The sequence below is a fragment of the Suricata suricatta genome, chromosome 11 (genome assembly GCF_006229205.1).
Source record: "Suricata suricatta isolate VVHF042 chromosome 11, meerkat_22Aug2017_6uvM2_HiC, whole genome shotgun sequence".
NCBI lineage: Eukaryota > Metazoa > Chordata > Mammalia > Carnivora > Herpestidae > Suricata > Suricata suricatta.
The window spans coordinates 55,251,708-55,274,280 of record NC_043710.1 but is presented as its reverse complement, the minus strand read 5'-3'; the positions used below and the strand labels follow the sequence as shown (position 1 = coordinate 55,274,280).

Below are 22,573 nucleotides of genomic sequence, written 5' to 3'. Positions count from 1 at the left end.
ACGTATAGAAAAAGGTGAAAAGAAAAAAAATGAAGAAACAAAAAAAATTATAAAAAAAGCAAAAACAACAACAACTAAAAACAAAAACAAAAATGGCAGCTCCCCCTCTTGGATAGGCGAGGTTTGATGTGGTAGGTCTTGGAGGCTGCTCTCAGAGGCTCCGCCTTGGTGTCTGCAGAGATTAGATAGGCAGGCGTCACGCCAAGCTTTGCTGAACTATGAACTGTAGGCCATTCTAATGAGTCCGATCTCCTTTTGCCGCGGTTGAGCCAAGTTGTATTTTCAAGGCCTGCCTCGGTTCAAAGTTCCAGTCCATGCACTTTTTATGCTACCACAGATGAGATGTTTTTGTTTTGGTTGCTGGCGTCTTAGGGGGAGGAATCAATTTGTCTTGGCTCAGGCTGGGATTTCGTCTGCCCCTGCCTGGGACAAGATGCGCAGCAGGAGGTGATGTGCCTGCGCACCGTCACAGACCCAACCCCTGGCAGGGATCGCGTTAGCGTTGGGGGAGGAATGAGGGTGTAGCTGTTGCCGGAGGCGGCACCGGGAGCTGCTGGAAATGAGCTGGGAGCTCCTGCAGCCTGGGCGCGCACCCAGGTCTCCACCGCCACCAACTCTCTGCAGGGATCGTGTAGAGGTGGGGGCTATTTTTTTCCCCTGTTGGCACCTGGGATTCAGGGTTCGCGTGGCCAATGCTGGGGGCGAGATGCGCCATGGAAATGAGGTGCGTGCTCCCACTCCCAAAACCGAAGTCAAAGTGAGCACCCCTGACACCACCACTGCAGTGGTGGCCGGCTCCTTGCCAAGATGGCGCTGGGCTGGAAGCTGTTCCTTCCCTTGCGCCAACTGGGTTCGGGATTTAGGCCACCCAGCAGTTATCTATGGAGTGAGCTTCTCCAAGCGCAGTTAAGCGTTCTTTACCTCTTCCCCAGAGACAGTACTATGAGTGTGTTCAGTCTCTCTGTCTCTTCCCTTTGTCTCTCGGGCTCCACGCGCTTGCCCCGCGTTGGGCCGGGGCTGCCATCTCCCCTGCCCGCCTCGGGCTGGCCCGTTTTCCAATCTCCCCAGTTCACACTCACTCACTCAGGTATCCTTCAGGTTCTCTTCCTTCTGGAGTCCGTATTTTCTCCTTCCGCTCTTGCAGATGAGAGTAATGTCCTTCTCAGTTCGATTGATGGGGCAGACGAAGTTTACAGAGCTCCCTTCCTCTCCGCCATCTTGGCTCCTCCCCCTACCATAGATTTTTAAATATAGTATTTATCATGTTAAGGAAATTCTATTCGTAGTTTATAGTCTTTTTATCGTAAAAGGGTGTTGAATTTTGTCAAATGCTTTTTCGGCATCAATTAGAAAGACATGGGGTATTCCCCCTTCTACTAATGTATACTACATTGATCAGTTTTCATGTGTAGAACCATCCTTGCATTCTGAGGATAAATCATTGTGTGTATTTCTTGGTCATTGTGTATATTCTTAATATGCTGCTGAATTCAGTTTACTAGTAGTTTTTTGAGGATTTTAAAATCAATATTGGTGTGTACTTTTCTTGTACTAACTTTGCCAGGCTTTGGTACCAGTGTAATGCTGCTGTCATGGGATGAATTAGTAAGTGCTTCCTCTTAATTTTTGTTTTGAGAAAAGTTTGAGGACTGATTGTTAATTCTTCAAGTGTTGTGTGCTTTTTTTTTAATCTGGTATAGTTAACATAGTGTTATATTAGTTTCAGGTTTACAATATAGTGATTCAACAATTCCATACATCATCCAGTGCTCATCATGATTGTCTTCTTGATACCCTTGCCTAATTCACCCATCCTCCCCTCTGGTAACCATCAGTTTGTTCTCTATAATTTAGAGTCTGTTTCTTGGTTTGTGTTTTTTCTTTGTTCATTTGTTTTGTTTCTTGAATTCACATATGAATGAAATCATATGTTATTTTTCTCTGACAGACTTATTTCACTTAGCAGTGTATTCTTTAGCTCCATTCATGTTGTTGCAAATGCAAGATTTCATTCTTTTTTACAGCTAATATTCCATTGTGTGTATGTACCACATCTTATTTATCCATTCATCGGTCAGTGGACACTTGGGCTGCCTCCATAGTTTGGCTATTGTAAATAATGCTGCAACAAGCAGAGGGGTGGGTGCATGTATTGCTTTGAATTAGTGTGTTTGTATTCTTTGGGTTCAGAGCCAGTAGTGGGACTACTGGGTCATAGGGTATTTCTATTTTTAACTTTTTGAAGAACCTCATAACTATTTTCCAGTGGCTGCACCAATTTGCATTCCCATCAGCAGAGCACAAGGGTTCCTTTCTCTCCATATCCTCACCATAACTTGTTTCTTCCCATATGCATCTTTAACTTACTAGCGTACACTTAAGTCAGAATTGTACTACCTCACATAAATTACAGAAAACTTTCCATAGTATAACTATTTTACCACCTCCCCTTCACTCCCTTTTTTTTTTAATTCACTCTCAATTTTACATATACTTATGGGTAATTCTCATTGAATAGTATTCCATTTTTTAAAGTGGAATATGCCATAGATCCACCTACTCTAGAATTTAAGTTTTTTCCACTACTTCTATGACACTTTTATACCTATTATTTTTTGGTAAACATATGTGCACATTTCTCCTTGGTGTACCCGAGAAGGATAATTGATGGGCTATAAGGTATGCATATATTTGTCTTTACTAATTAGTTTCCAAAGCAATTGTACCAATTTACAGTCATGTGAGATTTCCATTTGCTTAATGTTGTCTGTCTTTTTCACCTTTAGCCATTTAGGTGGTGTGTAGTGGTATCACATTTTAATTGAAAACTTTTTATTTTATTTTAAATGTTTATTTTTGAGACAGAGAGCACAAGCAGGGAAGGGGCAGAGAGAAGGGGACAGAGGATCTGAAGCAGGCTCTGTGCTGACATCAGGGAGCCTGCAGGACTGGAACTCATTACCATGAGATCACGACCTGAGCTGAGATTCAACCAACTGAGCCACCAAGGTACCCCTTAATTCAAAACTTTTTAAAAACACTGTGCTGACCAAACAACAGAATATGTGATCCAGATGTGGTCCATAAGTCAACTCCAGGTCATACTGTGTTTTCTGAGAATGTTTGTTTTAATATATATGTGAATAATAATTGTCTACTGGACAGCTGGAAGGTAAAAAAAAAAAAAAGTCATGCCACAATCCTATTAGTGGAGAGATTTTGAAGCAAACTACATCTGAAGGCTCCATTTGTATTTGTCTTGTCCTGTTCAGTGGGGTGAGTGGAAAGAACCAGGTCTTGTCAGGACCGTGATAAATGGTAGCCTTGAGTCTGTAAGGGCACGAAGAGAAGAGCCCTTAACCCAGCTGTGGGAGGTGTTCTATAATATTGCCCCATCTACAGTCCCTCCTCACCATGGAATCTACTGTGACTTCAGGCTGAACTTCATCATACCTTCATCAAGACCAAAGTCCTCTAAGGCCATTACTCATGCCATTTCTTCCATGTGTTCTCTGTGGAAAGCTCTCCCTCCCTTCCCTGCTTGGCAAACTCCTACTCATCATTCAAAGTTTATCCCTGTCCCAGATCTTTCCCCACTTCCTTGGCACAGTTGAAGACCTCTCCTCAGAGCTCCCACTGTACCATGTTGCTCATTTAACCTCACCTCATTGAATCACTAGTGTTTATGTCTCCCTCTAAGTTGGTGTCTCTGGGGGTGTGGCTGAGGCAGATTCCTGATGTTTTTGCCACTTGTCCGTCCTACTTCTGGGAACGGTGCCCTAAATGTTCTTTGGGACACTACTCCACCCCTGTTTTAGACCATCTTTTCCAGATCACCATAGACTCATGGATTACCACAGGACCCAATTGGGAATAATGTTCTTTAGTCCCAGGACTTTTATTCATACTGTTAGAGGAAGAAAACCTTCTTGGCTAGTCTTGAACCCAGAAGGGCATTTGGTCTGGAGCTGCTGAATATCACTGAAACCTCTGAAAGAGCCAGCCCAGTGGCTGTAAAGATGAAAACAGGGGCGCCTGGGTGGCTCAGTCGGTCAAGCGTCCGACTTCAGCTCAGGTCATGATCTCATGGTTTGTGGATTTGAACCCTGCATCAGGTTCTGTGCTGACAGCTCAGAGCCTGGAGCCTGTTTCAGATTCTGTGTCTCCCTCTCTTTCTCTGCTGCTCCCCCACTCGTGCTCTCTCTCAGTCTCAAAAATAAACTATTAAAAACAATTTTTTAAAAGATGAAAACAAAGTCTAAAGGACACTGAATTTCTGCACCAAGCAGTTTCTGGACTTCTCAGTTATATGACCCAATGCTTTCCCTTCTTTAGCTAAAATCAGTTTGAGTAGGGAGGTCTTTGTCACTTGCAGCCTCAAAAGGTCTGGTGCAAAATGGTTGTTTCCTTCCCTGACCATCTATTCTCTGAGATCAACTCACTGACTCAACTCTAGAAGGATAGGAATCTACTGGAAAAGACCTCAACACCAGTGGACTCTCACCAGACAGGGCACATCCTGGATCACTCATCATTTCAGATGACAGAGACCTTGAGGCAGCCTGTCCTTTTGGGCCCTTGGGGATGGCCAACTTCAACCTACCACCTTAGGATGGGAAAAGCAAGATCCAGACAGATTAAGTGAATTGCCCTAAATTGCTCAGCTTAGATGCTGTCTCCAATTCTACTTGCCCTCAGAATCCATACACTCTTCTGATTATACCAAAGAAGGCACAGGTAGGTGCTGAGTCACTGAGACATTCTAGAGAGACAAGTACCCTGGTAAGGGGGGAGTGATGTGGACAAAAAAAGTCAGAGCCAGGGCAAGAGCCAACCAGATCTTTATTAGTCTCTGCAGCAGGGCCACTGGAGCCCATACCTACAAAGGAACTTCAGCAGGCTACTCTGGCTACTGGGCAGGAATGTTAACACTTCTATTAGGACGGGGTAGGAGAGGAAATTGGAAGGGAGCCAAATGGAGAGATTGCTGGTCCATCTACAGGGAGGCACATGTGGGACTTCCCACTGGATCAGGCCCTAGAGGTGAGCACTGCCATCTCCCCCAGAGTGAAGAGACAAAGCCTAAGATGGTGACAGCCTTAGTTATGGACAGAGGGCCAAGTTCCTGGGGACCAGGAATGTCTTTCCTGATGGAGGTGCCATCCTAGGGCTGGTGGTCCTGAACAGAGCTCATCTGCAAGGGGACCCCAGGTTCAACTCAATTGCTGCCCCAGGCACCAACCCGAACATGGGGAACAAGTGTTTTCTGAGCGCTGAAGGAACAGGAAGCTGATACTGGGAAGGATGGTGGTAACCTCAGGGAGTGTTTTGGATTTGAGTATGTGTCGGTATTAACAGGCAATATATTCATTATAGGCGCAATCATGAAACTTCCCTCAAAAAAAGCTCACATCTCCCCTTTACCCAGCAAGCTCTTTAACCTGGAGGGCCATCGTGATCAAAGCCCAGTCCCCACTCCAGCCTAAATGAACTCTTAATTCCTTGGACATGCCCATGGTATTCACTGCTCTGCACTCTTGCAACAACCCTACTCCTAGCCTACCTCCTTCTGTCCTTAACCCTTGTGTGTCACAGGATTGATAACTCTGTCTTGTCAAGTGTTTGTGTACTTCTGCTTTTCTCCAGCACCTGGGAACTTTAAGTCACATGAGTTGTTTTCTGTGTCCGGTGTATTTAGGAGGGAAACATGTCTATATGTGACTATAACAAAATTCTGGGGTATCTGGCAGTAGATAGGATTTCGAGCTATGTTTGTGCCTTGGATGATAGCTGCTTCCAACGCAAGGGGTGAGAGTAGGGGAGTGGGACTAATGGAGAGGGAGCCAAAGTACGACAGGGCTTAGATCGTGGAGAGTGGGGTCAAGGAGGAAAAGGGATCTGTTGATCTATGCACAGGATCCAGGCTCCCAGTCCCAAGGCTCAGAACCAGCAGGGCGACCACATGAGCGAGCCGAGCGCGGCACCTGTGGCGGCCCCCGCGAGCATGCCCATGGCCAGCGGAGCGCCCGCACTGTAGCAGGGGTCCTCCCGCACTACTACGTGCGTCACGCCGGGGCCTGTGGAGAGAGCGGTAAGGGCCGGGGACTTCAGTGTAGGGCGCAGAGAAATCTTCGCTCCTCTTCCCACCAGACTCATGCCCTACTCAGGGTAAGGGGCTGAGCCTGCTCTTCTGCACGTCAATTGGAGAAACTGACGCCTTGATGCGGAAAGGACTTGCGCTCCTTCTCCAGGGCTTACAGGCCTTGGATCTGCTGGGGGCATGGGACTAGAGTGGGACAGGGAGGAAACCCGGGATCTCTAAGAACCTCTGGGCCACACCAGAGAGGATGGGCAGTACCAACCGCCAGCCCCTGGAGCGAAAGGAGGCGGCCATTCCTGCGTTAACCACCAGGGGTCGTCAGCAGCTCAGAAACGGGTACTGCTTGGTCAGCCAGACTAGAGAAGTAAGGTCAGCTCTATAGTGTGGAAGTGCACTGGTTCAAGAGGTATTCTGAACCTCGGGGATGGAGAGGGCCCAGCGGTGGGTCCCGCCTGGAAAAATCCGTGGTCCTCACAAGAGTGGGTTCTGTTCCAGCTACCGGACCCGCTTTGAGAGGGGCTTGGCTGTGGATCCGGGCAGGGAGAGGGCCAGGCTGCAGACTTACCGGCGTAGGGCGGTCCGTAGTAGCTGCGTACGTATGTGGCTTCGTGCGCATTAGGGGTTACCACCTCATAGTAGTCCTGGTACGGGCTGTAGACACGCACCTGGGGAGCCCCACTGGGTTACTGCCCAGAAGCTCCCTGGCCCAGGTTTGGTTCGCTACCCCCCATACCCTGCTTAGGTTCTTCTGGGCCTACAGAACCACTTCTTTGAGGTTAGAAATGGATCTCCAGGAATCAGCAAGCTCCTGGAGAAAGGCCCTGCCTCCCCTCATGGTCCTTAATCCTTGTCCTCTAAAACTATAGCCTCTACATCCAGATCCCATTTCCCCACCGTAGCCTCCTTCCTACCTAGCACTCCCCTGATCAAAAATCCTCCATGGCGGCGCACCTGGGTGCACAGTTGTTTAAGTGTGGGACTCCTGATTTCTGCACAGGTCATGATCTCACAATTTGTGAGCTCGAGCCCCGAGCCCACATCAGGCTCTGCACTGTCAGCCTGGGAGTCACACAGACACGCACTGTGTCTCTCTCCTGTTCATGTGCTCTCTCAAAATAAATAAACATTAAAAAATATAATTTTTAAAATTCTCCATGGCTCCCAACTTCCCTACGTAATCTAATATTTGCTAACTTCTCTCCAACGGTCCCATTTGGAGAAATCCAGTGGATTTCTCTACTCTCCTAGTCATGGAGTGGGGCACCTGGCCAACCCCCAGGCCCAGAAGTAAAAGCAGGTTGGGGAGGAAGGAAAAGAAAGGAGGGGATAGATGGAAAGAAACTAAAGCGTTATCGAGCATCCACCATGTACCAGGTCCTGAGGGAGGTGTTCATATGTATTACTTCCTCTTACTGCAGGCATTATTAGCTGCACATCACCACAGAACTGGGGACAGGGGGCTCAGAGAAGAATGGGCATTGTTCTGTCTCTGAGGGAGGAAAGCAGTCTCTCCCATTAGAATCAACCCCGTAAAGCCTAACTCAGAAGTCATCCACTCCAGGAAGCCCTTTTGGTTTTAGACAGAATCCTTTCTTCCTAAATTCTCTACAGACTCTCTTTCCCCCCAGGCCTTTCCTGCCTGCACCCCAAATGTGAGGTACTTATAGGCATGGACTCTGATTAATTTCTGTTACATGCAGGGTCTGGTGACTAGCAAAACCAATAAATATATACTGAATTAAATGGAAACTCCTAATCCACACCCTTCATTTTACCCATGGGGGAGTAGACCTAAAGAGAGAACAAGACCCCCTTCTCTCCTGGCTCCTTCTTCTTAGCCCCCTTCCATTCTACATCTCTCTCAAACTAGGTGTCACCCCTGAGTGGTCCAACTCCCCTTAGAAGTCAGGTGTCTTAAACTCCACCTATCTCAAAGTGATTTCATCCCCTTTTTTTTTTTTTTTAATTTATTTTAACATGTATTTATTATTGAGAGACAGACAGAGACAGAGCATGAGCTGGGGAGGGGCAGAGAGAGGGGGAGACACAGAATCCAAAGCAGGCTCCGGGCTCTGAGCTGTCAGCACAGAGCCCAACATGGGGCTCAAACTCGGAAACTGTGAGATCATGACCTGAGCCAAAGTCAGACGCTTAACCCACTGAGCCACCCAGGCTCCCCAATTTCATCACCTTTCTATCTCCTGAACATGCTCTTCCACAAATGCTTCTCTCTAAATGTACTCAACCACTGTACTCAAACCCAGGCATCAGGTTGGCACTCTTATCTTCATACACTCGTCTTCCATATCACATAAGCCACCAGGTCTCATGATTTTATCTTCTAACTATGTTCTTCCATCCATCCTTTTGGCCAGTGCCAAGAGAATCAGCCATTGGTTTTGGCAACTTGGAAGTTGTGGATGACCTTGACAAAACATTTTTCGGAGGAGTGGCTGGGGGAAGAATCCAGACTACGGAGAGTTGAAGAATAGTTGAGAGATGAGGGATGGAATCAACATGTCATGACATCTCTTTCAGGAAACTTGGTTGTACAAGGGGTTTCTCTAAGTTATACCTTGGATTTCAAATCTCCAGGCCATTTCTCTTTTAAAAAAAATTTTTTAATGTTTATTTATTTTTGAGAGAGAGACATAGTACAAGTGGGGGAGGGGGCAGAGAGCGAGGGAGACAGAATCCAAAGCAGGCTCCAGGCTCTGAGCTGTCAGCACAGAGCCCAATGCAGGGGTCGAACCCATGAACCATGAGATCATGACCTGAGCTGAAGCCACCACCCCCATGCCATTTCTTTTTGACGAGACTGCCTTTCTCCCCATTTCTCATTCAATTACCTAACTTATCTTTCAGACTGAACCCAAGTATCACTCCCTCTGAACATCAGGTTCTATTGGGGTCCATCAGGAGTCCCATAACCCTTAGACTCTCCTTATCACAGCACCAGTCACTCTGCAGTGTCATTGTATCTCTGTAAGTGTCTCTCCCATCAGACTTGGAGACCTCCCACAAAGGGGATCTAATCAGGCCTCATTGGAACATGATAGGTGCCTAATGTATTGAGTTTATCTCATGTGAGTCAAATACAGAACCAGACTGGAACTAAGGTCACTCAGCTCTAAGTCCAGCCTCAACTTAGGGGACAATGACCAGTTCCAGGGTAATGCAGGAGGCTCAGACAAACAATGCTCAGTCTCAGGTAACTTCCTCACTGTGCTCTTCCCTAAAAGCAATCCAGTAGAGCTTTCTGGTTGTGGGTAGCCAGGATCTGAGCTCCGTGCCTGGAGCAGTCTAGAGAGATCCAAGTACTCAGATCCCCAGTTTTATTTGTAGAGACTTTAAGGTCTAGAGCCTGTACCTGCACGGCAGCTGCACAGTGAACCAGTTGCCTCGTTAGGCCTCAGAGAGAATGGAAAACACCAACTCATGGCCCTTGGTGGCACCTGTTTCTACCCTCCAGGTCTGGGAGCCCCAGAGGCAAACTCATGTGGGTCACCTGGCAACAGGGCAAAGGATTCTCCAGGGACCTCACGCACAGAACCTAAGGGCTAGATCCCTGATCCTCTCCCTCTCTTCAAGCCCAGCGCCTTTGGCAAGTGCAGGGTCAGCCAATCAGGAGGTCACATACAAATAGAACCCTTCCTTCAGAAAAGCTGTTGTAACTTAGGTTTACAGCTTTTAAACCCAATTTTTAGGCATCCCTACTTTAAACACACTTACACCCTTGGGGTGCCTGGGTGGTTCAGTTGGTTAAGCATTTGACTTTGGCTCAAGTCATGATCTCACTGCTTGTGCATTCAAGCCCCGTGTCTGGCTCTGTGCTCACATGACAGCTTAGAGCCTGGAGCCTGCTTCCGATTCTGTGTCTCCCTCTCTTTCTGCCCCTTCCCTACTTGTGCACGCTCCCTCTCTCTCTCTCTTTATCAAAAATAAATAAACATTTAGGGGCGCCTGGGTGGCTCAGTCGGTTAAGCCTCTGGCTTCGGCTCAGGTCAGATCTCACATTTGTGGGTTCGAGCCCCGCGTCAGGCTCTGTGCAGACAGCTAGCTCAGAGCCTGGAGCCTGCTTCCGGCTCTGTGTCTCCTTCTCTCTCTCTTCCCCTCCCCCTCTCATGCTCTGTCTCTCTCTGTGTTAAAAATAAATAAAAAACATTAAAAAATAAAAATTTAAAAAATAAATAAATAAACATTTAAAAAATCTTTAAACAAGTTGACATCCTCCTTTGGGCAGCGGGGACGTCTCAGAATGCTGGGATGGGAATCCTAGTCCTGCCACTGATGAGGGAAGTGACCCAGTCAAGTTATGTAGCTTCTCAGAGCTTCAGTTTTTACATCTGTAAATGGAGATAGTCTTTTCTACAAGGCCCACTCCCAAGGCATAGTGAGAATCCAGCTGAGCCCCATCTATGCACCTGGACCTAGGTGGACCTAGCACTTCTGGGTTCAGTGGTTCTGCACATCAGAATTAACTGAATAACTTTTTTTAATCACAGACTTCCAAGGCCCCACTCCAGACCTACAAAATTAGAGCATCCAGAGGTACAATCTAAACGTTTGGATTTTTTCTTTTTTAAGTCCTGAAGTGATTCTAACTCACAGCCACAATAAGCACCACTATGCTAGAAAAGGAGTTCACAGTTGACTATAAGACCACCGGCACTGGAAGACAGGACCCCACTGCACCCACCCCAATGCCCTGCTGGGCACTGGGGACAGAGATAGGATTCATCCCCCAATCCTGTGTTCCAGAAATTCTGGGATAGGGGGAAGGGAGACAGATGCGGACTAAATTATGATATGCAGTAGCGATGCCATTAACAGGTTTTTCACTCCTCCTTCCTCCCTTTAGTCATTCACTCACTCACTTATTTGGTGAATACTGCCTGAGGCCCACTTGTGCCCCAGCTCCATGCACAGGGAAGGAGGGTCAAAGCAGATTGTCCCTATTCACTGAGTCTTTGCCTTGAAGGAAGTCCCAGGTCTCAAGGGAGAATAGAGACCAGAATAAAAGGACTTGAAACCAGGCCTAATAAGATGATACTAAGCATTAGCATAGCGGGCTGTGAAGGGAGTGAAGACACAGGGAGGTCTGGGAAGTCCTCCCTGAGGAGGTGGTAGCCTTTGAAGTGGCTCTTAGAGGCTAAGCATCAGTTTGTCAGAGGAATAAGGAAACCAAGAGTCTTCACAGCAGAGAGAATGGGATGTGCAAAGCCTGGGAAGAGGGAAGAGGTCTGGTGCGGCTGGGAAGCTGGAGGAACAGCTAGAGCACAGGTGATGAGGGGATGTGGTAGGTGAGATTGGCTCAGGCCATACGCTGAGGGCCTTGAGAATGGGACTGTGGTTGGTGTTCTATGGGTGACAGGGAGCCATGGAATGTTTGTGAGCAGAGAAGGGCTGGGCTTGGCCCAGTTTGGGAGACACATCTTCGTGGCCAGAATGGAGGCAGGGAGGGCTGAGCCAGCACTTACCCAGATCCGCCTCTCAACCTTACATGGGCTCCATGAGCGGGTCACACACCTGACCTTGGGGCAAACCCATCGGCTCCTGGGAGGGACGGTGGCTCCAGCTGGGGCCTGCTCAAGCCACAGAAACCCAAGAAGGGGGAGGGGGAGGAGGTGTCAGTGGCCCTCTACATCTGGAGAAACTCAGAGCTTTTAACAGGCCCAACCAGAGCCTGCTAGCTGGGCAGGGGAAAGAGTGGTCCTCTTCCTCCTCAGCCCATGGTGATGGAGGGAGGCTCAGAGTGGGTGGTGACTTTGCCAAAGTTACACAGAGAAGGATCAGTAGTGTCCCTCCAGAATTAGCCCACCTTCACCAGTTTTAGGCTGCTGAGGCTCCCAGACTCCAGGAAGGACAGAACAACTCTGATCCCCCCTCTCACCCACCTGTCCCTCCTTTACTGGCCTCCCAGCCTTGCCCCTGGCTGTGACCCTGGCCCTATGTTCCCTGGAAGAGCCTCCATCCAGAGTGGGGTATAAATCTGCAGGACATGTTCTGTACGTAGGCACAGAACAGAGAGAAGCCACAGACACAGGCATGAACACTCAGAGACAGGCAGACGCTGGTACAAAGACCAAGGCACAAACACATTCCACTCGAGGAGGCCCTGGGACCATATGGGTGAGTGTGAAGGGGGACAGTGGGAGGGGGGTAGAGGATCATAGCAGAGACTGGGGTAAGCAGAGCAGCAGAAGGTGCACGGACAGAGGAGGGACAAGGCAGCTTCATAGAGTCACAGAATGCGGAACAGAACGGTCAGCCCTCACCTCCTTCTGTCTCTTTTGGGTGGGACTCATTTGCTCTGCATATGGGGAATTTGGAGCTCAGAGCCAGGTTAGCCAACAGGGTTGTCTCTGGAACCACTGCTCCAGCCTCCTCACTTCCAGCTTTTTCTAATCCAGCCTCCACCCAGAAGCCTGGATCCGCTCCCCAAAGTCTGGCCACAGTCCCTCCTTCTTAATGCCCTTTATTGGTCCTCACAATGCTCCTCAGAGGTAATTTCCCCCATTTCTTTTTCTCTGGGCATTTTCCTCCAGCCAGGACAGACTGTTGGCACTTACACACACACACACACACACACACACACACACACACACACACACGTGCACATCTCATCCCCCACCTCTGCTCATGCAATTTCTTTCTACAGGTAATGCCCTTCCCTCCAAATCTCACTGAGATAGGTTCCAATACAGGCTCTTCCACAGACTTAAGACGATGAGGCTTTGGACAAGTTACTTCCTCTATGAACCTCAGCTTCCCTATCTGTAAAATGGAACTAAAAGTACCAGCCCTACCTGTTGGTAGCTGTTGGAAGATTAAATGATATAACCGATGGCAGGAACTGAGCACAATGCTCAGCCCTCAGCAGGTGCATGCCTAAGAGGGGTTCTAAATGCAATCCAGTCTTCTCTGCTACTTCCCAGCAGATTCTCTCTAGGTGAGATTGGGCTCCACTGTGCCACAGATAGAAGAAGCAAGCACACAATGTGGAGTCAGGCAGATGGGGTCAAGGCCAAGCTGGGCTATCATTGAGCTGGGGGCTTTGGGCAGCTCCTCAAACCCACACCGCCATCAATGACTAGGCTCTGTTGACTCTACCTCCTAAATGTCTATCCTCATCAGCTTAGGCCATCAGCAAGGCCTTAGACCAGGCCTCCATCCAGTCACCAGGACTCGTCCCAGCCTTCTAACTGGTCTCCTGGCATCCACTCTTACCATCGACAGTGCATTCCCTACCTATCAGCCAGACTATATTTTAAAAACACAAATCTAGTCTGATCTGTTCATCTCATCCCACTGCTTAAAAGCTTTCCATTACTTTCTGGTGTTCTTAGCAAAAACCAACATCCGTAATACATCCCATAATGCCTGGCTGGCCCTGCCAACCCTCCTTCTCCCTCGCTCTCCCTCCCTAAGCTCCAGCTGCCCCAGCCCTCATTGTGTTCTTGAACTTACTTAAGTCTTACCCTTCCTCAGGAACTTTGCACATGCAGTTCCTCTGCTTAGAAAGCTGTTTCCTTTACCCCAACCCACCCCTTCTACACAATTTCTGCTTGTCCTTCAGGTCTGCTCATTAGCCTTGTCTGACATCCCACCTGGATCAGGCCACCAAGGTGGTCAGACATTGAATGCACAGTGCACATCTCTGTCAAAGCAGTTACCACCATTGCAATACAATCATTAACTGTGTAATTAGCTGCTTTCTCACACCTGGCTGCCCACTAGATTGAATCCAGGAGAACAGGGCCCACATCTCTTTACTTAGTTCACCTCTGGTCCCTGCCTTTTGGCAGAGTGCCCAAACATAATAGGAATTCAGTAAATATTTGTTGCGTGGATGAATGAAGCTCAGTCTTATCATGTGCCCAGAGGTAACAATAATCCAAGCCTCACAGGACTGTTTCCAGGAGTAGCTGGAACTGCACCTGCATCACACCTAGCACATAATAGTTGCTTGATAAAAGATAGTTCCTTTGCCCCAGCTTACATGCCACCGCCTTCTTTCTCTCTCTATTCTCCAAGCACCCACTGTCCTTCTATCATTTTCCACTTGGACTCACAGCATCTGAGTCCACACAAGCCTATTCATTCACATTTATGGGAATTGAGAATTCCTGGCAGGTGGAGACCGAGTCTGAGTCACCCATGATTCCATGGCAGGAAGGGGTGGGGAGGGGAAAAGGAGGGAATGGGGGCTCACCGGGGTAGAATTCGCCTCCAGCAGCGCCGTCTTCCACGCTCTGCAAAGCAAACCCATCAGACTATGAGGAGAGAGTTTGGGAGATTGGGACCCTACCTGTTAGACTTTCGTACTCAATACAGCCTCAGCCCCAGCCTCCTGTAAAGGCAGGAGGTCCCCTTGACCCCCTTGGGTAGGCAAAACCCCTTCTCCCACCCCTGTCACACGAACAGAGCCCTCATTTGAGCTGGAGTCTCCTAATTCATTCTTAATCCACAGTCTTCCCCTCTACCAGTTTCCCTGTCTACACACTAGACAGCTGGGCTTGGGTGGTCTCTTCAGGGCCTTCAGATTCTGGCACACTTGGGCTGGTTCTCTAGCTGCAGCTCACCTCCACACCCCAAACCTACACACACAGTTCCCCAACATTCTGACCCTAGAGCCCCAGTGAGGGCCCAGTGGACACCAGACAATAGGGCCTTTGTTGGTTGCCATGGCACCTGGCTGGAGTGGACAAGGCGGCTCTGTGCTTTGTCGGCCCAGAGCTCAGCTTCCCCCACTCCCACACACCCCATCTCTTTCACTCTCCTACAATGCAAAGGCCTACTGACCCTCAGCCCGAGGGTAGGAAGGGAAAGAATGTGAGTTAGCAGACACACCCGGCCTCAGAGTGTGGATCTGCATTGGACATTGGCATGTCCCTGCATCACAGTGGGGCTGCCTCTGTGAGGCGGGGCAGGGTCTCCGCCTCAGATCAGAGGCCACCCACCAAGGTATCTTCTCAGGAGGCAGTGGGAAGGGGGTCCTTTATGGATGTCCCAGGGCTGTCTATTCCTTCATATCACTCCCAAGTGAGGGCTCATCTCAGAGCCTGCTAAATACACGACTCTGTATGATCAAGGACCACACACCTGAAGCAGATGCGCCCATTCTTCCCTCAGCAGTTCCAAGTTCCATCACAGTGTGATGTGAGGATTTTCCTGGGTACCACACCAATCACCATGAGCCATTCAAATCCCACTCTGCCCAGTACCTGCCCTGCTGACTAATCTTTGTCCCCCGCTTCCTAGAAATCCTTTAGGAACCAGAAGGCCCAGGGAAGAGGAGGCATCTGGTCACATTCCCCAAGATCTCACCCTATCCTCTCCTGGGAGGACTCACATGGCATCATCCTTGGTCTCTGCGCACAGATGCAAGCGGGAGCCCTCCCGGAGGGTCACAGTCAGCAGGCCGTCTCGACTCCGGCCCTCTGGGGGCTGCACATCTAGAGGCAGACACACACATATGGGGTTTCTATGGAGCACAGGCCCCCAGTAAACCAGAAACAAGAATAGGGACTGACCTCTGGGTCCTGTTTATTGGCCATTGCCAACCTCCTCTGATCTTACACATTTTCTCTGGAATTCTGCTGTGTTCTTCAAAGCCTTTCAACCTTTCCACATTGCCTATTGCCACAGTTAGAGACATCTATCAGTTACCCTGTTATAACTGTGGCCTGAGCCCTGGCTGAGGAGATTTGCTATGTGACTCTGGGCCAGTCACTTAACCTCTCTGATCTTGCTTATCTCTTTTCCTCTTTTTCCAGTTCCTAGCACCCAGAGGGCAGGAACTGTGTCTGACTCATCTCTGTGATTCCATCATAGGACCCAGGCCCAGCACAGTATAGGAACTCAATAAGGAACTGATTTCTTAATTACATGAGTTGAAGTTGATAGAGATGCAGAAGCAATGTCTGTGGAAGCCCTCTGAAGCTGGCCAGAGCCTAATGCAGATGTTATCAGACAGACACAGTGGGAGGGCCATGGACCTAGTCACAGTGCCAGAGGGAAAGGGCTTCTCACCGTGGCACTCCTGGCCGATCTTTATGTTGCGGACATTGAACTGGATGAGCACGCGGTCCTCCTCGTCCTGCGCAGTCTCATCACGGTAGTAGCCCAGGGTCCCATCCAGCCACAAGGCAAACCAGTTTCGCTTCCAGCGGCGGAGGATGGAGCCTGTGCAGTAGTCAGTAATCCACAGTTGCTAGGCAGGCTGATTGCAGAGCCTGCTAGGGGGCAGGAGCCCTGGGCAGGCTCCCAGAATCCCCTCACCCCCAACTCCAGTGTTATAACTGCCCCTTTTTTTGTCTATCTATGCCCTGACATAATAGAGCCTCTTTCTGCCTTGCTCACTCAGTGCCTCCCATTGGCCCTAATACATAGCAGAGACTTCATAAATGTGTTGAATGGTAGATGAATGACCAGATTCCTTCCTTGGGGGCTTCCAAGGCCAAGCCCCAGATTTCTTCAAGGGCAAAGACCTCTTCCTACCCTGAGCCTCCATCTTCTCTCTTCTCTCTGACTCATGTGACAGTTGTTTCTGTAGTGTCAGCCTCTTCTACCAGACTGGGGTGTCCACAGTTCCCCACCCTAGACCTGGCACGCAGCAGGACCTGGGCTCAGTGTTTCCTGAACTGAGAATGGGTCATTGGGTGTTGGAGAGCTCCAACCCAGGACAGCTCTTCTTCAGATCATGATTCTGGTCAGAGGTGGGTCTGGAAGCCTGAGCCCTACCTACCTTCAGACATTTTACAACTGAAAATCTTAACAGAAAGGGCAAAGCCATATAGGAACTTCTTAAGGTTTTATAGATCCCAAAGCACAGAGGCATTTTCATATTATTCTGAGCCTTGTGCAGTGGCCAGCCCTAGGCTAGTGCTGTGGATATGCAAAGCATCAAACCCAGTCCATGCCCTTGAGGAGCTCAGTCTAGGGTCAGTATGGAATGGGGGGAGTGGTAAGACCCGCAGGTGAAGGCGGTTATGTTATAGGGAGATCTAGGCTATCACACGTGTGTATGAAGCATTGGAACGGTGTAGGGAGCCTCTAACCCAGCTTGGTGCTACAGCAGAGGCTGGAGTGGAGGTTAGAGGAAAAGTCAGAGACAGCTCCTTTCAGAAGGGGACATTTTCCAAGCACTCAGGAATAGGAAGGACATTCCAAGCAGAGGAAAGAGTCTGGACAAAGATGGAGAGGACAAAAAGGGTCTTGTTTCTTCAGATAATGGTTCACTGTGGCACACCTAACAAGCCACTTCCTTCACCCCTGTCCCTGACAAGGTACAGAACGGACAAGGATTTGGTCCAGGGTCACTCACTCTGTCTCCACAGCCAGCCGCCCCTCACCAGGGCCATTTCTTCAAAAGGACTTTCCAGGGTGGAGTCAGGCGGAACCTGTTGGAGGATCCATAGGATACACAGGCCTCAGCAGCAGCTCCAGGGCAGCTCCCCAGAGAGAAGTCCCCAGCCCTGCCCTCCCTGGTCCTCCCTCGGGGAAGCCACCGAGGAAACGTTTAAGGGAGTGTTAGTAAACAACCAAGGGCAAGCCTGCCTGTCTCCTTCTCCTTCTCTGCTCCCGGGAGATAATGGGAGCACTGTCCTTGTGGGGTCAGCAGGGCAGCCACCCATTATGCAGGGGTGGGGGGCAGTCAGGAGCCTGGATTCCAATCTCAGCTCCATAACGGTCACCATGTCCCTTCTCCCTGGCTTCTGTTTCTAGATTTGTGTCTATGAGGTAAGTAGAAGCTGGAGTGAGGAACAGTTAACAATGTCGGAAACCCTGGAGTTTTGAAATGCTGGCAGCACAGAATATTAGAATGATGGCAATGAATGAGGAACTTTTATAAAAAGAAAAGCCTCCCTCCCATCTGGACCTCACCTAAGCCATTTACAAAGTGTGTAAATTAATAGTTCAATAGCATCTATTATTGACTGAGCATTATGTGCTGGGTACACTTCTCAGTACTTTCATCTATTATCTCATTGGAACCTCATGAAAATCCTTGCTACTCCAGAAAACCGGCCTGGAGAAGTTCAATCACTTGCGCAGATCCCCTTGATTAGTAAACAGCGGAGCCAGCATCCACACCCCGCAGTCCTAGCCTCTAACCATTACAACCATAGGAGCTTTCAAACTCTCAACATCCAGGACATACCCCATAACAATTAAATCAGAAGAGCTGGGGCTAGGAGGCAAGCACTGATCGTTTTTAAAGGTCCCAGGTGATTTTAATGTGCAGCCAAGTTCTGAAACCACTGCACATACTGTATACTACATCACCTTGTCCCCACTGTAACTCTATTGGATGGGTAGAATCTTTACTCCTATTTTACAGATGGACAAACTGAGGGACAGCAAACGACTTGTCTGTGTAGATGATGGAGCTTGGACTAGAATCCAGGTTCCCTCTGTTCCTGACAGCGACTTACTTGCGAGTAGGTGCTTCTGCCCCTCCGCCACCTGCTTACACCTGTTGCTGCGTCGAGAGCTGGAACACCTGAGCTGGAAGGTCTGGCTTTGTCCCTACTTCTCCTGCCGCTCCCTCCCCTCTCCAAGCCCTACACTGGTCAGACAAGAGGGTCAGGAGCAAACTCCCTTTCCAGCCTCCCCTTAATGCACCCACCTGTCTACACCTGTGGCGGATGCTGCTGCCAAAACGGCCGCTACTTGATGCTGCTGTTACCCAATCTGCTGCGCCTGCGCTTTGTGTGTCCCCGAGCGCCAGGGGTATATCAATACCCGGGCTGCGCCCAGGGCCGGGCTGCCCCTGGGCCCCGCCTCCTGTCCCCGCCCCACCTCCTGGGAGGGGAGGGGTAGGGAGAGATGCGCGATCACGAGGCACGCTGGGACTTGTAGTCTGAAGCCCTAGAGCTGGATTGTACAAGGCGTCTCCTGGGCGGTAACCCTTGGTCGACCTGGAGCACAGGTGAGCAGATAACACCTGCAATTTTATTTTGCCAAGGCATTTGTACACTCATTTATCATAAAATACATTTCCTAAGAATCATTAACTCATTCTCTAGAAAAAAGCAAGGTAGTAAGGAGGAGCCAATTTCCTAGTTTTGTCACGTTTTTTCGATACTCAGTTTGTGCCTGGCACTGTGCTGGATGCTAGTGGAGGGCACAAAGGAACATCTGACAAGACTTTTCCTCCTTCCTGCCCTACCTTCCAGTCTGGTGGGGTAGACTAAATGGAAACACAAGTAGAGCACAGGGTATGATTTAACAATGGGAGAAAAAGTCTGACTTTGCCCAGGAGGTTCAAGAAGGCCTCCCAAAGGAGACTAAAAATGGTTCTTGAGGGATGAGTAGTTTCCCAGGGGTAGACCAAAGAGAATCATATGAGCACTGATCAGAAAGTTCAAAAGATGGGGTGGCTTGGTGGCTCAGTTGGTTAAATGTCCAACTTCAGCTCAGGTCATGATCTCACAGTTCATGGGTTCAAGCCTCGTGTCAGGCTCTCCTGAGAGCTTCTGAGGCCTGGAGCCTGCTTCAAATTCTGTGTCTCCCTTTCTCTCTGCCCCTTTCTCAGCTAGTTCTCTGTCTCTGTCTCTCGAAAATGAATAAATGTTAAAAAAAAAAGAGGAGAAGAAGAGAAGAAGAAGAAGAAGAAGAAGAAGAAGAAGAAGAAGAAGAAGAAGAAGGAGAAGAAAGTCCAAAAGAGTAAGCAGTATTTCAATGTGTTTGGAACGTACAGTTGCAGGGGTGGGGAGGGCGATGGGAGTGGAACGGGATGAAGCTGCAGGGTTTGCAAAGATATAACATGAAGCCTTGGATGACAGGCTCAAGACTTACTTGGGTATTCCGATATAGTGACTGGAGCTTTGGGGGTGGGGGTTTCAAGATGAAGAGTTAGGTGGTTTGATTTGTGGGTAGAAAAGATCTCTCTAGGGCGGAGTGGAAAATAATTGGAGGAGGCCCAACTGGAGAAAGAATACTGTTTCTGTATCTACAACCTGGGCTCCCCTTCCAGTATCATTTCCTTGAATAGCTCAACCCCACCACCCCCCAGTTAAGAGCAGATACAGGATGTCATTCAGAGAACAGCGACTGTCAGGGCTGACGGGCTCTTGGACCCAAACCCTGTTTTAGAGGGGGCGCCCACCCTGCCCTGGGTCATTCTTCCTGTACCAGAAACCCGTTACTTACCGGGGCTGCAGGACTCATGGTTCCTGGGCGGCCAGGGCAGCATTTTCCAGAAGGTTCCTGCAGGGGGGCATTTTCCTGAGCGTCTTAAGAGATAAGGGGATCAAGAAGATGCTACCAAGTGGGAGCCGGAAGGGGGAGGCAAGAGGAGGCAAACAGATCCTAGAGAAAATCGTCCTCCGTCTCCAGTCACTCCCCAACTTCCCAGACTGATCTCAGTTGCTGACCTTCATTCAGTTCATTGGATAACAAATCGTCAGTGTTTCGGATGTGGACTTGGCCTAATAGCTGCGAGATTGCCGAAGCCGGGGCGGGGGGGGGGGGGGGGGGGGGGGGGGGGGGGGGGGGGGGGGGGGGGGGGGGGGGGGGGGGGGGGGGGGGGGGGGGGGGGGGGGGGGGGGGGGCCGGGGCCGAGCCTCCTCCCACGGTCGGGGCGTGGCTAAATCTGCTTTCTCCAGCCTGGCTGGACCTTGCCATCACCCCAGTCCTGGCTGCACAGCCCGGCTTTTAAGCTCCCCTGTCGCTTAGAATTTCTGTAATCCTGACCTTGAGCACCCTGGCACTTCGCCCCTTCGTACTGTGCTTGCCTTGCTGAAGGATTCACCATGGCCAATCCTATTAGCCGCTGAGCTCTACGTCTCCGTGCAACCCCAGGAACCAGATTCACCAAACTACAGTGCCTTTCTGACCCAGGAATGTATACACACACACACACACACACACACACCACACACACACCCGTCCTTCTCGCTAAATATCCGCCTCACAGTGCAAAGAAGGAAGGGAGGGAAGACAGACGGTAAGAAGGAAGAGAAGGAAGTAGAAGAAAGAAAGGAAGGAAAGAAGGAAGAGAGGGAAGGAAGGTAGAAAGGAGGTAGAGAGGGGAAGGAGAAGCAGGAACGGAGGATGAACGGAAGGAAGGAATGGAAGGAAGAAAGGAAAGAATGGGTGGAGCTAGCCTCGGGAAATCTAGACCTGAATTCTGGGCCTCTCCCCAACTCTTCCTGCTCCCATCTGTGAAGGGCTGTTTGGTGTCCTTCATAGAGGAGTCGGGGAGAATAGGGCAGACAGCTCCTAGATTACATTCTCTGGATTTCGCAACTATATGAAAAGGGAAGATTTTCCTGCAACAGTGTGGGATTAAGGGGGACGACTCCCCCACACCCCAAGAAGGGTCGCTATGACAAGAAAAAAGGGAATGATGAGTGGCAAACTAAAAACCACGGATGCCTTTACAGAATCTAAATGCAGCCCCATCTGGCATATGTCTCTAAAATGTTGGTCAGTGACCCTCTTGGAGAACCTGATAACGGGTGTAGACTCTGCCCAGGGGGAAAATGCACACACATGTACATTTTGCATGTAATTCCTGGGAGTTCATAGACTCAAAGCCATGCTGATTACTGCTGAGATTGTTTTTAATTTCCAGAGCTGGGTAGACTGTTAGAAAGAGTGCAGGTCGACAGGTGAGAGATGCTGAAAGCATAGCAGGGAAGTCCTGGCTTTGAGAGACTGTTCAATTAACTGAAATGTATTGAGACAGACAAGCTAACAAGTGACTTTCAGATTTCTCTTGTAACTGTGCTGCATAGAACCATTGGCAGAGAACAAGTAATTGGCTATTTCAAATGTCTCTAGTGGATGAACGGCTCATATAATATATTGTTTAGAGAATAGTGAACTAGCTTATCAAGTTAAAAAGTACCACTTGTAGTTTCTAGAGAGTATAATATAATGTAAAATAATGCTAGCTCTATTTTAAAATTCTGAAATTTGTTTTAAGGTACAATTTGATTGAAAGTAAAAACTACTTATGTAAAACAGTTTTCATAATAATCTAGTGGCATACATACCATTAAATTCAGTCTTTTAAAGTGTACATTTCAATGTTCTTATATATTCAGACTTCTGCAACCACCATCACTAAATAATTTCAGGACGTTTTCATCACCCCAAAGAGAAACTCTATACCCTTTAGTGGTCATTCCTTGCCCCCAGCCCCTGGCAACAACCTCTACCTACCTGGTCTCTATGGATTTGCCTATTCTGGACATTTTGTTTGAGTGAAATCATGCAATATGTGGCCTTTGTAATGGAATAATTTCACTTAACATGATGTTTTCAAAGTTCATCCATGTTGTGGCATGTATCTGTATTTTATTCCGTTTTATGTATTTATTTTGAGAGAGAAAGAGAACACGCACACAGGGAAGGGGCAGAGACAGAAAGAGAGAGAGAGAGAGGGAGAGAGAGAAGGGGGGGAGAGAGAGAGAGAGAGGGAGAGGGAGAGAGAGAGAGAGAGAGAGAGGGAGGGGG

At 49.0% G+C, this 22,573-nt stretch overlaps 2 protein-coding genes and 1 long non-coding RNA gene across 8 annotated transcripts in view; 2 read left to right on the top strand and 1 right to left on the bottom strand.

Annotated features, from left to right (window-relative positions):
• Positions 1-4,824: 4,824 nt before the first annotated feature.
• On the bottom strand, positions 4,825-20,558 carry PLEKHB1 (pleckstrin homology domain containing B1). Of its 4 annotated transcripts, none has more exons than XM_029956482.1 (8): positions 20,261-20,558; positions 17,430-17,505; positions 16,136-16,288; positions 15,456-15,558; positions 14,316-14,355; positions 11,581-11,685; positions 6,666-6,765; positions 4,825-6,077 (listed from the first exon to the last, which is right to left on the bottom strand). In XM_029956482.1, exons 1-8 carry the CDS (start codon positions 20,276-20,278, stop codon positions 5,941-5,943), a joined length of 732 nt encoding a protein of 243 aa, XP_029812342.1. In that variant the 5' UTR covers positions 20,279-20,558; the 3' UTR covers positions 4,825-5,940. The 4 variants fall into 4 exon arrangements, with proteins under 4 accessions (XP_029812342.1, XP_029812343.1, XP_029812344.1 ...); XM_029956483.1 differs by lacking the exon at positions 20,261-20,558 and adding an exon at positions 18,735-18,865; XM_029956484.1 differs by lacking the exon at positions 20,261-20,558 and adding an exon at positions 18,541-18,728.
• On the top strand, positions 11,187-19,683 carry LOC115306207. Of its 2 annotated transcripts, none has more exons than XR_003915241.1 (3): positions 11,187-12,232; positions 18,447-19,037; positions 19,644-19,683. It is a non-coding gene; the product is annotated as an uncharacterized LOC115306207 (long non-coding RNA). The 2 variants fall into 2 exon arrangements; XR_003915242.1 differs by lacking the exon at positions 11,187-12,232 and adding an exon at positions 12,528-12,606.
• FAM168A (family with sequence similarity 168 member A) overlaps positions 19,738-22,573 on the top strand; it is a 235,030-nt gene continuing 232,194 nt past the window's right edge. For both annotated transcript variants that reach the window (XM_029956481.1, XM_029956480.1), the window contains exon 1: positions 19,738-19,774. The gene's annotated coding sequence lies outside the window, so the exon portion shown is untranslated. The remainder of the gene's footprint in view (positions 19,775-22,573) is intronic.